Source organism: Bombus bifarius, unplaced genomic scaffold (genome assembly GCF_011952205.1).
Source record: "Bombus bifarius isolate JDL3187 unplaced genomic scaffold, Bbif_JDL3187 scf7180000007996, whole genome shotgun sequence".
Classification (NCBI taxonomy): domain Eukaryota; kingdom Metazoa; phylum Arthropoda; class Insecta; order Hymenoptera; family Apidae; genus Bombus; species Bombus bifarius.
Window position 1 is genome coordinate 79,518 of NW_022884376.1, and position 17,983 is coordinate 97,500.

Consider the following 17,983-nt stretch of genomic DNA (forward strand, 5'->3'; position numbering starts at 1 on the left):
AACGACTGACTCTGCTACGTTGGTACAGTGGCTCGCAAAAATCATCGTCCACCGCACCGATGTGATCGAATACAGTCTGTAGCAAAATATATTTCAATGGCTTCACGGTTTAACCGTGATGAGGAGTGAGTACCGAGCAACCAACGAGAATGTATAACGAGACATTGCGTGCATTTCCGATAACTTGATCGATCATTTGTTAAGAAAATAAAGCGAGTTAGGCGAAAACCATATTTCCTGTTTATGCCTCTCGAAGATTGGTAGAAAGTTATTATTCACATAAACCCGTGTAAAACCTCTGATGTCAACAAATTGGGAACAAGTATACGGGTTTATTTTTGCCGATGTTAAAGTAAAATGGGGAACTCTGGCTTGAAGCAGCATTACGAAACTGCAAAGAAAACCGGAACGTTAAAATTGTCAGAGAGGAAACTCGACGAATTTCCACAAAATCTACTAGCTTTGTCGCCACTGTTACGAACATTGGATCTATCGGAGAACAAATTTGGTCATATTCCCGATGAAATTGGGAATTTCACATTATTAAAGCAGTTGAATCTTAATCATAACAAATTGACCACTTTGCCCGAAGCACTTGGAGCATTGACCAAGTTAGAATGTTTAAACGCAAGTTCGAACCAAATAAAAAGTATCCCTTGGTCTTTATCTAAACTAGTACGTTTGAAACAGGTCAACTTATCTGACAATCGTATAACCGAATTTCCCCCCATGTTTTGCGAGTTAAAATTTCTGGACGTATTGGATTTATCGAAGAATCGAATTACCGTAATTCCCGACGCGGCTGCGGCATTACATGTGGTTGAACTTAACCTCAATCAAAATCAAATATCGACTATATCTGACAAATTGGCGGAATGTTCGCGCCTAAAAACTTTAAGACTCGAAGAAAATTGTCTACAACTGAGCGCGATACCTACCAAAATTTTGAAAGATTCCAAGATTTCCGTTCTCTCTGTCGAAGGAAATTTATTCGAAATGAAACAGTTCGCTAATCTCGATGGTTATGATAACTACATGGAAAGGTATACTGCGGTAAAAAAGAAACTGTTTTGAGAGTTATTCTATAGGATATTTATTACGAAATTTGTTATAGATAATAATAATAATTACATAATTATGTTATGACGTTGAAAACAAGCCGCATCGTGTTCGTGTAATTCTACTATACTCGATATCTGCGATAAAGTAATCATAAAAATAAAATTCTTAAATTATTCGTGAGATAAGAACGTTTTTAATAAATTGATGAATGCTTCTACGGAAAAGCATTTTTATACTTAACAAAAAAGAGAGGGAGGGAGAGAGAGAGAGAGAGAGAGAGAGAGAAATGCATTCATTAGTAATTCAATAACTCATTAGATGATGAGCTCGATATACGATATAAAAATTATATACACAAAATAATGTACATACATATAAACCCACTGATCTGGTATAACATTCGGGATTTCAGTTTTTATTACATGGATTATAAAACGATGTCATGATATATATTTCGTGTTGCGGTATAGTTCTTACAGAAATGATCATATATACGCATAATTTATGAAACGTTAGTAGAACATATAATAATAATAATAATATATTTTGCGAAAAATTCTTGCATTTCTTTCTTTTTCTTTTTTCGTTGTTTCAAAGAAGCAAAAACACCATTTTTAATTCCAAAATGTTCCCCATTTTTTAAAATATCTATACATATTTCTATACGCTGCTAACTAAACCTTATAGATACAATCAAAAATATGTTTGAAGCAGACATTTCTGAAATTATTATAACCAGTTATAATATGTAAATGTACACAAAACATTGTTATTGTGTATATGATATTGCGTATGTGTAATCTAATTATTTCATAAACTAAGTTTCGTAAAAATAAATTGTGCTCTTATTTTGAACTTGTAATTTTTCTACGTTTCCTAATCAATTTGTGTCGCGTATAATTATAGTATTTACAAGTATAAATATGCAGACAAAATTATTTTACTATTGCGAGTGAAAAACAAATGATGTTCTGCATCCCAAAATGGCGTGTCTGGTCTTTGCTTTCTGAACAGGAAGAGCTGCTGAAATTAAATAAAAAAAAAAAATCGGCAGGTGAGTTACGGGCAGAAAAAAAGTTACTTACATGCTTCAACTTCCAAGTTAGCAACCCTTCACTTGCGAATACGTGAGTAGCTTAAGTATTACTTCGTTAGGCATAAGAGATTCGTATTCCAGTCTTCTGCCGATTGGACAATTACAGCTAATTTTAGAGCGCATTCAATATCCAATGATCAGCTAATATGTGAATAACCAATAGCCAAAATGTTATCTAGCTATTGCGGCGCTTATACTTCGTACAACTGTTTAAGATTAGAGTGGCAAAATCGTTATTTATACATAAACGTAATATAAAATTGATTTACAAATTCATATTTTGCATACAAGTTAATTACAAGAAGCTATTGAAATTATTATTTTTCAAAACTTGATAAAATCAGATGCGACATATGAATATGTTGTTTTTTTAAACAAATCGTTGCATTTATTAACTATCGTATTTCATTTAATAGTATTTTAAGGTCTGTTTTGGATTATTTAAAGTGTAACAAAATTTATACAGGTTTAGAGTATAGATGACGAGAATGTTGTGTATGAAAGATACACCACTCTAATTGTTGAAAGATTGCAAGATTTCTATATTCTATATATCGTTCCAATCCCGAAATCCTCTACATTTTAAATAATTACGGTATTCTCTTGTAATTATCATAATATAACAGAGTCTTTAGCTACGCTGTCATCAATTGTTTATATTATACCTGTACCACAATAGAACGTCCAACTAACGACCATGGCCGTACATCAAGATTTGTGTGCCCTGCGCCATGCTGTTCACGAATTTTTACACGTATACCAAAACACGAATAATATACGACGTATAATTTAGAACTTTTGTTAATAGTTCGTTTAGTTATTTTTTTTGTGCTTGGAAATAAAGTCGGGGTTTGAGAGATTGTTCTATAAGAACATTTGTCGATCAAACAAGCGTACAAAGGTTATAACTTAAGGCTATAGTATTCATGAAATAGAATTATGAAAAGCAATTGACCAACTATCTCTGATCCTATTTGACGAGTTTCGAGAGAGCGGTGTTATACTTTCTAGGCAAAAGTGTAAATGTAAGTGTAAAGCGAAAAGAAATGGGCATCCCTGTTTCGTTAGACATCCCTACGGGGAGCACTGGCACTACGGTAGGTTAGTTGAGCAGCGTAGTCTCTAGCAAGTGTTTCCCCGAATATGGCGGACGGTGGTTATTCGAATTTTCAAGGGACACAATGAAAGTGCACCGAGTTCGCGGCGGTGATGTCCGTGTCTAAGGGCGTGTGGTGATCCTGAGGGTGGCCGACGTAGATACCCGGGCGCCGCCGTGATCGTAACGGTTGCATGCGTGCCGGCGTGTCGCCATCCTGACTTCACGGGATAGGGTTTTGCCGCGCCGCGATTCTGTGTCTGAGAGCGACCGACCGTGGCGGGGCCCCCATGCTTGTAAATGGCTGACGGGAATCGGAAAATGAGGGCCGAACGTCGCGCGTGATTCGACGGCCAAGACGCTGAGGTACGACATAGAGAAGGTGTTTGGAGATCGAACGATATTCGCACGGTCTTCTGTCCTATAAACACCACCACCGGTCCAAGCACCGCCCGGTGTTAGGAGATGTCCCGGGGGTTGTTCCTGTCTATCGTATCGCCAGTGTCTTTGTCAATTAATCGGTTTTAAGGTCTCTTCTGTTCCCTTAATCGGCAGAGAATCTGATTTCATTCGACATACTTGTCATCAACGATAAAAATGTTCTCGAAAGTGTAACCGCTCGTGCGCGACGTTTCGTCTTGTTTAGAACAGCATTTGTAGGTGCTCTCGTTCGTTAACGAGAGCGAGAGCGCGCGGACTGGTTTTTAATGAGATGCCGATCATATGGTCGTTATTTCTTTCGCAGGTATACGCGATACTTTTTTCATTCTTGTAACGTACTTATCGCCGCTTGTAATGGACACGTACATAAATGAATGATTTGGCGGACCATCTATTTTGCACATTTGCGTGGACCAAGCATTATGTGTACGTGCATGTAAGATTTGCATTCCTTTCGGATTTCAACAAACATTTTACAAGAAGATTGTATATTAACATGGCCTTTCATTCGAAATGTTAACCACTTTCCTAACGTGATTATCGTAATTTTACCTCGAAACATGTTCAATTTTACTTCTATAGGATGCTATTTATTTCATAAAAGGCTAATTTCCACATATATCGAGTTTGTTTTATAATTGTTTAATAACATTAAACAGCAATTTATAACGTAAATACATATGCGGTGTAGTATTGGTGTAACTAATAATATAGAAGCCTTATCATGTTGATGTTATTATTTACTATCAAATCATAACATGTTTCTTCTATAGTATCTGATCATTTTTTTACGATCTGTTCATCTTATACGGATAAACATTAATATCAGCTTCTTTTCAGAAATTAAACAATGTTAAATTTAAAACAATGCCTTTAAAATGTCTTTAATGAAATTCCCTTTGTAACATTCGAATCTAAAGTTAAATAACAGCTATTTCATTACATTATTTAGATATGATTCAATCGTTAATTTTATGTGTGTTAAGTTATATCGTTCTTGTTTCATGTGACCGTAGAAACAGGGTAGAAAATGTCAGAGCCAGAAGAAAGTCTGGCAGCGCCGGATAGCACTACGAGGGAACAGAAATTGGGTTTCTCTCATGGGGACGACGTTCTTCTTCAGCACAAAGATGGAAAATATTATCTTGGAACGGTTGTCGAGGTACATTTGTATAATATTTCTCAAACGTAGCTGATTTTCTATATTTTTCCAATAAAACATAATCACATTATGTTTTGCTATCGGATTTAACATAGTGAGGATTTCAAAATAGCTAGATGAGACTACAGGTATTTAACATAGTTGGAAGAAACTCTATTAAACACTGTCTGTACAGGTGGATTTGGCAAGGGAGAAATGCCTTGTCAAATTTATGGACAACACCTCCGCATGGTCCTCTGTTAAGGAGCTGACAAAGCTATCGATGCCAGATTCTGATGTTATGTGCGTTCTTTGTAAAAAATCTCAGCCCAAGACTGATAACGACATTATTGTTTGCGACAAATGTGGTCGTGGTTATCACCAACTTTGTCATCAGGTAATAGGAAAAAATATATATTTGAAAGAGAGATCGATAGTTTATATGTAATCGTGCCAACACGTTATGAGATAGATATTTCAAAGCGTATGTACTTGCAGCCTCAAATATTAAAAGAAGAAACTGCAGCCGAGGCGCATTGGATGTGTAAAAGATGTGTAGATAGTCAACCGCGTGCGCGTGAAGTTGTAGAACCGAAAACTTCTATGGTAAAGGCAAGTATCAGAAAAGTTTGCAGTGGTAGGGACCAACCTCAGCCGCCACCAGATGATATGACAAAGTTGCCGTACGATGTAAGTATCCAAGACAATCTTTTGTAATCTTAATTTCAATAGCAAATCCATAATAATAATAATAATAATAAGTGAACAATATTAGTCCTTTACTTATATCTTTAAATACATTATTTCGTTGAAAAGTATATTAGAATACTGATAGAATCAATAGTTAATGTTTGTTACAGCCCAATATGTTAAATTGGGATGCGCATCATAGAGTAAATGCGGAACAAATTTATTGTTATTGCGGACTCAATGGCGAATGGTATACGCAAATGTTGCAATGTGCTCGTTGCAAGCAATGGTTTCATGAAAAATGTGTCAGTTGCTTAACTTATCCTTTATACAGTGGAGATAGGTAGGTGAAAATGATGAAATCTTGGTAAAAAGCTTTCTTTCCTTATTCCTATGGTGGCTTTAATAATTGACGTTATTTATAGGTTTTATGTGTTTGTTTGTTCAATGTGCAATTATGGCAAAGAATTCGTACGGCGACTGGAATTGAAATGGGTAGATCTGGTGCACCTGATGTTGTACAATTTAACTGTTTACAATGCTAAAAAGTATTATGATTTGGACACTGTTATCGTACCTTATGCCAATGATAACTGGAACACTTTGCAGCTTCCTCCACGGGTGAGATGTTTTATAGAATTTTTCGAACGTTAAGTTCAAGATGTTTTTACTTGGTTAAAAATGTGCACAAATTAGACACTTAAAAAATATATGCGTATGTATTTGTTATTGTTAGATCAGGGATGTCAGTGCTCAAATACGCAGAGAATCTATACTAGCAATATTGACAAATAATAGGAACAGATTCAAATGTGGCAGAGAAATAAAGAAACGTACTACGATATGGGGTCTTAGAGTTAGATTACCACCACCGTGTCCAATTGTTAATCTTCCAGCAACTGGTGTAATAGATGATTCTGTGTTACGTAGATGCTGGGGTGCTAATAAAAGACTGCAATATCTTCCTCCGCCTACAGGGTTAGTTATCGCGATATTGTTGTTTAAAATACGTACTTTAATTGTTATTATTTTCTTCCTTTTTTTTCTTTCTTTCCTTCTTTTCCTGTTTTTAACGACCCTGAAGGAAATATCGTTTTGTTGCAGACCGATATCATTACCAGAAAGTACAAAACAATTAACTGCATTGAAACAAAGTACAGCAGAAAACTTGGAAATTCCAGTAAATCCATCGGACGTGGTAATGCGTGGAACAATTTATCAGAACTCGGAAGCAGAACAAAGTTCATGTCCGAGTCCAAGCCCACCGAGTCAATCGACGCAGTCCCTGAGGGAAAGGTAGGGCTCTGATTCACTGTATCGGCGAAACGTAACAACGTGTTTCCTAAAACACTTTTGATTGTCGTTATCTGTTTATTTGTTATAGGTATATCGGAGGTGGCTTTGTAAAGAAATCATTCCCGTTTCCCAAACTTAGTTTGCAAAGAAGGAGACGTTTAATGGCATTAGGAAGTTCTCGCGAAAGGATGTTACGTAAACACAAGAAAAGAGAAAAGAGCGACGGTGTTTTAAGCAAAGCTCAGGGCGTTCGAGAAGCTAGATATAGGAAAGCAAGGAAATTATTGAAGAATGCTATAGCTAAGGTAATAGATAAGGAAAAAACAGCAGCACCAGGTATAATTCGTACAATGGAGGTTCGTTCGATCCAATTGCTCGTTATATATTGCAGAGTAAATCCCGTAACTCGGAAACATCCGATCTACCACCGACACCTCCAACTTCAGTTTCTGGCCCACCTACGCCGCCAGCCACAACTTCGGGTATATCTGAACTATCTGTGCCTAGTTCTGTGGAATTGATGCATCCTTTACCGCCATCTACGCCTGCGGATACAAGCGGGGATGAGACCAGTTCAAGAGGAACCTTGGACTCCTTTATTCCGCCACCCAAAGACTTTGAAGGCAAGAATAATCCTTTTAGAAATCTGAGTGATTTATTGGGTACACCTGGCAATCATCTGACTCAAACAAATTCAAGTACCCCGTCACCGTACAATCAATGTCCAATTACATTACCTCTACCGCTTACTCCTGTTATATCTCAACCGCCGGTAGTGCGGCCAGCCAAAAGACAATTATCGGAAAAAGACATTATTATAGACAGAAACGGGCAAGTTAAACGTAGACGTCAACATCGGAGAGGACGTCCATCGCAACAGCAGATACAACAGCAGTATCAGCATACTGCCAGTAAAACGGCAACCATATTACCGGCACGTAATAACGAAATTAAAAGTGAATTTGCAAGGAATTTAAGAAGTTCGTTTAACGGTGCCTCGAGCAGTGCTAGTAGTCAAATTGGAAATTGTGTCGATTATGCCTTAAACGGGAGGAGACTAAGACAACGTCAAAACAATGACAAATTACCGCCTCCAGATCCACAACCACAAAAGAAGGGTAGCGTACCTTCATCCCCAAAGTGTTCGCCTGTTAAACAAAGTGCGCCCGACATATCTCTGGATGATCTAAAATCATCGGTGAACATATATTTTGGAGCAGCTAATAGAATCGCTGCTGGTGAAAAGTTTGTCATCAGAGCAAAGAGGATAGGACCAAACGGTCAGACTCAATACCTAATCGAGTGGGAGGGACTTAATACTTAACAATAAATCATTTCTTTATGATTATAAAAATGCATTGCAATCGTATAAAATTTCCGTTAACGAATCGAGCAAGAGCGATGTTACATGGTTGCTCGATCAGTTTCAAATCTCTACGCGTAAAAGAGATGATTAGTGACAAATTGATGCAAGTCACATGCACTGCCATTCGTTACATATGTTTATGTAATAAGTATGTATTAATTGGTGTACGATGTGTGACTGTTCTTGCAAATGTAAATTTTATTTCATTCGATCAAGAAACTGCGAGTCTTACGAAGAGAAGCAGGTTGCAAACAATAGTAAATACAAATTCATTGCTGGACAATGAATTTGCATTGCCATTTGTATTTAAAGTAAAAGGCCGATTTATCGATTTGTTTCGTTTCATATACCGGGAAACACGAACGTTCTCGTTTTCGTTTAATTGAAATTCTACATTCAAAATGTACCGTCCATGATTACCTTCGATGCATAAAATTCAATTAACGTTTCTACATCTATTTTAATATAAAGTAAGGTAATGGGAGCACGCGCGAGGGAAACATTTACAAGAACAATCAGATACATTGCTCGATGAATTGTATATATTGTAGCATAGTAGTTTGACAGGAAAAAGTCGAAGAATGTAAAGCAAATGTAAAAGGAGAAAGGAATCATTTGCGGCGGGTTTTGCATTCATTAGAAATTGGCCAATCGCTCGTTTTTATAAGTTGCGAAGCGTGCACCATGATCCCGACGAGAAAGAAAGGACGCGAATCGAAAAACTGACAGTTGTTCCTCTCACTTGAGCTAACATACTAGCGACCGTTAGCAGTTAGTGTGTTAAAAAGAGTAAATGAAGAAAATATGGAGTAAAAAGAAAAGTAGACATCCTGCAAAGGTTATTTTTCAATACAATCGTAGAGATAGACATCGGCTTCTGTAACTTGATCTTCTTGAACTGTTACGCCCATCGTTTACTCGTACGACAATATGACTAAAATCAAAATCATAACACGCGATCATACTGCCACAAAACACATCCGCCACGCTGCAGTTTGTCTTCTGCGTATAACTACGTATAACTATGCGTTCGACTTGTTGTAGTATTTGATAATTATATAGTGGCTGACATAACGGGGTGCAATTGCCCGTTGTACGAATTATCGTGAGCAACTTTTATTCTTTATATACGGTTCAAGATGATGAAGATGCAGTTCTAGCATTGCTCATTATTATACAAGACTAGGGGGAAAGAACTTACCTATTTCATAATAACGTACAATTTAAGGAGTCGTCGCATAGCTGAGTACGTAAGTGGTTGGCCAAAGTTATCTATGCGATAGATGACGTTGTAAATTTTCTCCATGCGTTTTTTCCGGGTTAGAGAAATCAATCTGAAGACTCGAGACGTAGCGAATCTTTATAAAAGTGTTGTTGTTACAGAAAAAAGTTAAAAGAAAGAAAAAAATGTAGGGCATGTGAAAGTATTCGTTCGCATGTAATAGAGACACGGGTAGGCAACATTTTTCCACCATCGAAGAAGAAGAAGAAGAAAGTTTTTGAAGTTTCGTAAGGTGAATTGAAAAGAAAACGCTGATACAACCTGGATTGATGCAATTAACAGTGAAGAATATTCGTACAAAATCGTTTGTATCAGGATTGTTTTGTCTCATTCGTGTTCCGATCGATAAACACAGGATCTGTGGTCAGAGAACTTACTGATCAGTAGCATACACGCATATCTATAAAGGAGGATTAAAACGTCGGACTGATTTCCAATTAAGTTCTTGTATCGAAAGAGCTGACTTAAAAGAAAAGAAAAGGAAAAAAAAAAGAAGTCGGAGAAATTGCATTTCTTATACGATTATCTTTAATTGTACAAAATTCGAGTCTTTAATCTAGTTTTTAATTTGTCCCGACCGATTACGACGTTTTAGCAAGTAACAACGAAAAACTTTACTAAAGTCGTTCGGTAAACAGTCTTTCTTTAGACACTAAAGAGGAATCGAGAGAAAAAGATCATGTTTCACTATATCTGATCAAGCGAATCTACGTTTGTTCGTTCGACGAATTTCGATATTTTGCGTAAAGTAAGAATCGTATAAATTTGGATACGAAATATACATCTGGATACGAAAAAATCGCGAGTCAGTCGTGTTTAAACAGATTTACCTAAGATAGGTATTTTTAAGTGCTATTTATTTAATCTACTGTACGTAACGATCATCTTTCTTTGCATTGTAATTCCTTTAGAGAGGTTTTGTAAAGTCGCGACCGATTATCGTTTGTACGAAGCTCGGCAAAGATGAGTTTTAGCGACGGCAATCTTGAATCAAGTCAAGGTATATACGATTTTCTGCCAATTACATACACGTTCGTTTTTTATACGTTTCTATATTGCTTTATCTTCTCCTCTTTTCTTTTTCTTGTATTGGTTCTTTCTTTCCCTCAAAGAGAGACAGAGGGAGGAAGGGAGTGATAGAGATAGAAAGAGAGAGAGAGAGAGAGAGAATTCATATTTTTATTGTCTTCTTCGTGCGTTAGAAAAATATGTGTTCAAGTGTGTTCAGACTGTAATCGTAATCGTATTATACACGCTACAAGATACAATTTTCGTAACAATTTTGTATAAAGGATACTCAAATAGCACGGATATCTTATTTCTAATTGTACAACCTTGCGCGAAACGTTATACTCTCTAAAGGAAGCGTATATATATAAGTATATGTTGGACGAAGACACTGCCAAACATCTCTAAGTTATAATTTAATAAACAACGTTAGACAATACTGCGCTATGATACGTCAACTTCTTAATTAAACGAACGTTGTTGCGTTTATAGTTTCTTTTGTTCTCCCGTTTTTTTCTTCTTCTTTTTTCTCTTTTTTCTTTTTTTCCCCTTTTCCAAGTTCACCGTCATGCGCGAGGAACCGGACACGGGCTGAACCTAAATACAACTTAAGCCGTTCTCGTGCACACGTAGAGCTGTTTATCTCTTTTTCCCCTTTTTCTTGCTTAGGCTATTAAAGAGAAAAGAAGACGCAAGTTATGTATACTCGTGGATTTTTCACACGAACGATCCGACTCGTGATCGAAATTTCATTTTCTTTTCTCTCTTCGATCAGCGTCATCGAAGTAGATCACTCACGATCACTCGCGAGAAAAGGATTTAGGATGGAAGCTTGCATCGGTGAACAAACGAATGTTGATCAAATTGATTAATTTGTTGCGGCCGTTGCGTTATCACGTTGTATCGTTAGACAATTTCTTCCGTTGCTCTTTCTCATTTTGTTAGGTTTGCGCGATCTATCTTGTAAGTTTTACGGAAGCGACAATTTTTTGTACCAGTGTGATCCGCTACGATCCGCTACGATCCGCTACGATCCGCTACGTTAAAATCACCTCAAGTGTGCCAATACGAGATCGAATCGACGAATGCGAAGAGGACAATTTTAAAAAGGATCGATCGTCGAAAGTGGTGTCATCGTTTTAACTGCTTTTGCAAGATCGAAAGTACAATTCTCCGATATCCACTGCGAAGCTTGGAAGAAAGCTGTAGTGTCGCCGAACAAATCAAATGAAATTTTGACGCATAATCTCCACTTTGACTTTTATTAGGCAAAATTGCATTGAAAATGAAATTTTATTAGGAAAATGCATTGAAACGAGGGATTTCGGCATAAGAATTGAAAGTTGGATTAAAATTCCCTCTCGTTTGGCGCATACGTCTGTTTGATCGGAGAGCCGCGGCACAAGACGAGCGAGCGGTTAGAAGGCGACGAAGCGACAGAAAGAAAACGTCAGAGAACTGCGATCAAAGTGCATTTACGTAGAAACAAGAATCGTCATCTCCTGTAGAAGAAGCAAGCGCGTCAGCCGCTTCAAGATGAATCGAAGAATCAAGGGAAGAAGAGGGAGCTACGCTACCGCGGAGCTCCTCTACACGCGACATAACAAAGAAAAAGACTATCGAAAGTTGGACTTGGCGTTTCCACGGTGAAGCAACATAACGGAACGAAGATGTACTGCCAGTATCGATGTAAATATATTCCTTGCTATCCCCTTTCTGATACAACAATTGTCCCACCATCCCCCGTTTTTTAATGCAAATGCGCGAGGAATACTCATAGCCCTAATGTACGTAAAGGTTGCGTAAAGGTTTGTACGCGATTATAGAGGCGGGAAACCGTCGCGTCGAGGAGAAACGTGCCTCGTTCCTCTTACGATTGGACTCGCTTCCGGTGAATGTATCCGACGTGTGTCGTTTTCGTGTGCGTGGTTCCGTTAGACACCGCTCTTTCGCCGTAAAATGTATTCTTCTAACGCGAGAGAAGACGGATACGATTGTATTTGTCAAACAGGCGGTCACGATTATTTAAATATTTCGTTGCCGTGTTCAACGTTGTTCGAGACGAGAGATTAGTCGTTCGACGAATGATTTTTCAAACAATGATGCGATATTTCGAGAGTTTCGCGTCGTATAAGAACGGCGGGACGAGCGATTCGAATAACGTATCTCGTTTATTCTTAAGATTAGGAAAACAGTTACAATCGCGGCAAGGTATACAAGGAAGATGCATAGAATCTGCGAAAGTAGAATTTCGGTTCGAATAACGCAATTACCAAATTACTTTAGCTCAAATATGAGCTTAAATGTGACAAATGGGAGCATAATGTTATTTATATGGTGGATAGACCGCGGACGCTCCTTTACAGGAAGACATTTCAAAGACCAGGCAAATCTCTAGTTACGTTCCGTTTACGTATTTAGTTATGTTACAGTTATTACGTGATACGTTAGCTATAAATTTGTATCGTAGTCCGTAGTATCGTAGAAGATTCATATCAGGATTAAATAGGTCGGCAATCTCTATATGTTGCTTCTCTCATATTGGATTTTTTTAGGATAGATTTCCCACGTTTGTTCGATTACATCGAGGCAGACTGTAATGGATGGCCGATGACCGCCTATTTGATAAATGCAATAAGATGTCTTTTCTCGACACGCGAGTAACGTTCGGTGAACATGATGCTTTTTTCTTTGTTCGATTCCGTATGCACGCATCGACAACCAATCGTGTAATGATCGTTCGACGCTCTGTTTCTCTCCGATGAAATTAAGAAATTCGAGTGCTGGTTGCCCGAATAATTTGCCTTCGTCGATAGATTGAATGGAAAAGAGAAGAAACGAAAGAAAGGATACTAGTAACGATGTTTTCGTGGCGAAGCGCACGAATTTTACCGTGTGTTTCGCGGTGGAAAGCAAGATGCGAGAAAAGAACATTGTGATTAAAGAAAAATTATTAGCAGCTAATATACACTTTGAACCAAGGGTACTTGGGATGATCCATGTAAATACGCACCGTTTAAAGAATTTTTGTACGAGAAAATTGTTCATAGCTACTGAATGTGTGATTTTTTACTCGACGTTAAGTATACAGGATGCATACGAGATATTCGCTAAGGTAGACAAGAAATTTCCACCGTAAGGGAGAATAAGATTAAGGATCGACTTAGGAAGACCAAATTTTGACACCGTACATTCTGATTTTATGTTCCTAAAATTTCATTTGAACTTGAAGCAATTCCACTGATTTTATTTGACGACTCTGGCGACAAATGTAAGAGTGCGGCTAATTATTTAACATTTTTTTTCTTTTTTTTCTTTTTTCTTTTTCTTTTTTCTTTTCTTTTTTTCTTTCTTGAAAGACGTACGGGGTGTAATTCTTTAATTCTTTTTTTTCAATTCGGTTTGAAGCTTCCTTCCGAACGAATTTTACCCATTAAAAGATTTGTGCTCGAGCGAAAGATCCTTTTATTCGTTTCTGTTCGTTCAGATCATATTGCAGTTTGCAAATTATTTATTGTAATATAAATTATACAACTTTCTCTGTCTACAACAGTTTACTTAAAAAAACAACACTTTATACCGATAGAAGTCTACTAATGGAATAACAATTTCTAGAATTTCTAGAATTTCTTCGAGTCGTAGGATTATTTATTTCACGTTGTAGTCTATATGTAGATGTATAATATGTATCCCGAAGAGCACTTTTATACGGACTGAAACGAAAATTAAGAAATGGAATTTAATTCGCTGGATACATCGAACAATTATTTCAATACAAAGTACAATTATTTCAGCGAATATCCCGTGTTTCTAACTTTCTCGGATACGATTTTTTTGCTTCCCGTACTAGTTAATCAGGTCGTCGTACATTAAATATCTGAAACAACGAAGGCTCGCTGGAAATAGGTGCCAACGAATTGCTAATAATTTTTCTGCGACACTCGATTCTCTTTCTAACTTTCTTTGACGAATATTCCGATTTATCGCGAAACTTGCGATTCGCGAATAAAAAGATGAAACGAAATTCTTGTATGATTTTTGCGAAGAGAGAGGACTATGAGTAAATGAATAGGAAATCAAAGAGACGGAGCGAAAGAGTGTATGTTTGAATTTATGTGGCGTGCGATCGTAACCTGCGAGAAGAATCGTAGAAAAGGGGAAAACGTAAACGAGCGATCCTCTGACGCGTATCACGGTTTCGTCGGTCGATCGATCAAGAGGAAGCGAAATTAGAAAAATTGAACGCGCGTAAACGGCTTTCTCGAATTCGAAGGTTCCACCCTGTGTATGTATTTCCGACGCTTCGAAAGAGAGAAAATAATTTTCCGTGCGATGATCGAATTGCTTCGTTCGAGGATTCCTTGATTACGTTTCTGCGTATATTTCCATTCTTGAGGTTACTTTTGTGGTGAGATTGATAGAGAGAGAGAGAGAGAGAGAGAGAGAGAGAGAGAGCGAGAGTGAGAGTGAAAGTTTGTATATACACCGTCTGCACTTTGTACGAATATCGCGATCGTCGTTGTTCAGCGATCTTTTTGTTTACTTTCGTCGTTTAATAAAGTGAATTCTTCATGACCTCTTCAATTCGTGGTGGTGAATGTAATTGGAAACATCCCTTTCGAATCCCTCTCTTCTCCCATGTTTTTCTACGTTTTTACATTCTTCGTTCAGTTCAGCATTGTTGAAAGCGAGGTCGTCTGTCTGTTTAATCTGGAAAGATATTTCTCGTTGTCTCGGCTGTTCGATGCGAATGACGATCTAAATCGTAATCATCGACTATTCTAGTATTTCTAGAGTAAGTATTTATCATCTAGACCGTGTATAAGTTGGCATGCAGGCTGAGACTAAAAAATACGATTGACACGCAAATGATAAGCGAAAGATGTAAGAATGAAGAAGAGCCAAACAAATAGGTCGGATTTTTTTATTTTTTATCGCTATAATACAATTTGATTGTTGTGTAAAATCTGTTGCAACATACTAAACAAAAAGATGGTATCTATGTTTAAATCATTACAACATCAAGGAATGAAAACACGGAAGCATAGCACGATAGAACAGAACAACAATCCTATTGTGGATGTTAGATTATCTTTATTATTACATCTGTTTTAAAAAGACATAACTTATTTATAAAAAATACGAGGATCAGGGTATCGGAAGTAAAGGGACGATTAGGGAGGAGAAAATGCAGGATACGATAGGATCGAACAAATTCTCAGTTTACGGAACAGTTAATACTAATAAAACTCAGTACTTTTTACAAGATATAAAGGAATTAACAAGATCTATCGTAGTAATTGGGAGTTTCTCTAACTTGTCGTAGATAACTGTAAATTGGAGCGTGTAACTTATCTATTCGTCTCTCGCGTTTCTCTTCCTCTCGCTTAACACATAGTGAAAAATCGCTGAGTCGCAGAGCGGATATCGTTTAATTTTGAACACAATGATTACGCGTTCGTTCAACTATGTTCGGTTTCCTTATAATCTCTTTACGTATTACACCGTTCACGCGTTTCACTGTTACACTGTTCACGTTCCATAGTTTATTCCGAGCGAAAATATCAATTCGTTTACGCGCGATGGTACTTAAAAATAGAATAGAAAATTCTATCGCGCGTTATTATTGTCCGAGTTCGCATCGAATCTTTTACGGTATACTATCATAAAAAGAGGAAGGAAGAAAATATTACATTTGAACGTTTCTTGATATTTTCGTCATTCGCTATTTGGCAGATATTTCCTGGCTTTAACAAATACAAAGGCAGTCGTGTGAAGATACGTTTAATTCGTTAAAAAGATTCTATGTTTACATACATACACGCACACACACATACACGCGCGTGTATGTGCGCGCGCGCGCGCGCGTGTGTGCGTGCGTGTTGCGTGTGCGCGTGTGTGCGTGTACGCGTGTGTGCGTGTACGCGTGTATACCTTTTTTATATATAAATAAAAAATGCCTCTTTTTAGAAGCATTACAGGTTCGCGAAAATACATCGTAGAAATTGCGTTGCACCCCCGTCGTGTCTTCTAATGTTCAGCAAATTTTTATCGCACCGCTATACGTAATCCAGAGTTGCATAGCATTAAGGGGTAAGAGGACCCTCTTTGCAACAGTCGATTACATACGCGGAAAACACACACGCACGCACACGCACACACACGCACACACACGCACATACATATATATGTGTATATATATTTATAATTTTCCCTCTATTCTATGATTTCTAACGTAATACGATAAAAAGGAAACGTTATCATTGTATATGTGGGAAGGGAAATCGTCTTATAATACTACCGATATAATCTACCTTACGTAATATAAAAAAATATATATAAAAACAGTTTTGTACAAAATCGAGAGAAAAGAGAATTATATAAAAAGTACTCGATGGTATTAGGTTAGATGAGTGAAGTAGGATGGTGATAAGCAGAACGTGGATAGAAACAAAAAATGTATAGGAATATTTACAAATTTGCTGATTAGAGAGAAAGCAAAGAGGATTAAAGGTTCAGGAAAAACGTGATTATTCTGAATTCTGTATGAATTCGCGTCACTGGTGGATATATATTGCAAAAGCATAGAACAGGTTCCATTTTCCTCGAGGTATCGTCGATAATTGCTTCTTTTCTCTCGTAACAATCTAAAGTTAACACCTAACGTCTATTATGCGTACATACCACCAGATCTGATCACGCATTCTTTCATCTAGAGGAAAACTCTCTCGTTTTGGCTTTGGCAGATGAGAGATCAGCGAATCGTCTTACCGCCCGTCTATTAGCTTAATTTAATTTAATTTAATTTAATTTAATTTAATACAGCGATCTATTTACGCGTACGCTTTTAAAATAATTAAACGTTAACGATTATGCTAGTGCCCGTTAGTACAATAACAAACGATTCGACAGAGATAGCAAGTACACACAAGGCATAACCGCCAAGTTCGCCGATCTTCCTTCGTCCGAACAAAGTCTCTGTATGCTCGAGGACTTTGCGATCCGCGCGGATACACCTCGTGATCGAGAAATCGTTTGGAAGAGAATAAGATATATCGGAAAAAAAGAAAAAAAAAAAATAGGAGAAGAAAGAGAGAAAAATAGCGTGGTTCGAATGGAATGTCTGCGTATGGAACGATCCGTTCGTGGGGTGAAGACGATTTCTCTGAGGCTCCCGTCGACCGTGCAAAGGTCACGTTGCTTTTACATCTTACGTTTTATAGCGTGTCTCGTGTTAGTCAGTAAAATAAAATCGGTGTTAAGGGCCATTTGGAAACGCTGCGTTTCATCAACATACATAATTTAATTAGATCTATCTACGCAAGAACTCCTCTTATACCCTACGATTATTCGAAGGCACGATTCTCGATTTTCTTTCTAACGCCTACTAATTTTTTCTCTACGAGTTCCTCCTTTGCTTCTATCCGTTGTATCGCGTGTTACAGGTGAGACGATCGAAGCTTGTAAACGCACGACGATTCACACATTTTCTCCCACGTTCATTG

At 37.5% G+C, this 17,983-nt stretch overlaps 2 protein-coding genes across 4 annotated transcripts; both read left to right on the forward strand.

The window, feature by feature from the left end:
• The first annotated feature begins 257 nt into the window (after nucleotides 1-257).
• Nucleotides 258-1,917, forward strand: LOC117206130 (leucine-rich repeat-containing protein 57). Its single transcript, XM_033445175.1, has one exon. The coding sequence runs from the start codon at nucleotides 358-360 to the stop codon at nucleotides 1,072-1,074; it is 717 nt and encodes a 238-aa protein (XP_033301066.1). The 5' UTR covers nucleotides 258-357; the 3' UTR covers nucleotides 1,075-1,917.
• A 1,245-nt stretch (nucleotides 1,918-3,162) lies between these two features.
• On the forward strand, nucleotides 3,163-9,513 carry LOC117205979 (polycomb protein Pcl). 3 transcript variants are annotated; one of them, XM_033444873.1, is made up of 11 exons: nucleotides 3,163-3,620; nucleotides 4,000-4,131; nucleotides 4,712-4,857; nucleotides 5,033-5,233; nucleotides 5,335-5,526; nucleotides 5,697-5,869; nucleotides 5,952-6,147; nucleotides 6,263-6,504; nucleotides 6,631-6,822; nucleotides 6,911-7,127; nucleotides 7,214-9,513. In XM_033444873.1, exons 3-11 carry the CDS (start codon nucleotides 4,726-4,728, stop codon nucleotides 8,144-8,146), a joined length of 2,478 nt encoding a protein of 825 aa, XP_033300764.1. In that variant the 5' UTR covers nucleotides 3,163-3,620; nucleotides 4,000-4,131; nucleotides 4,712-4,725; the 3' UTR covers nucleotides 8,147-9,513. The 3 variants fall into 3 exon arrangements, with proteins under 3 accessions (XP_033300764.1, XP_033300763.1, XP_033300761.1); XM_033444872.1 differs by having other exon boundaries at nucleotides 4,000-4,121; XM_033444870.1 differs by lacking the exon at nucleotides 4,000-4,131 and having other exon boundaries at nucleotides 3,164-3,620.
• Nucleotides 9,514-17,983: the final 8,470 nt, after the last annotated feature.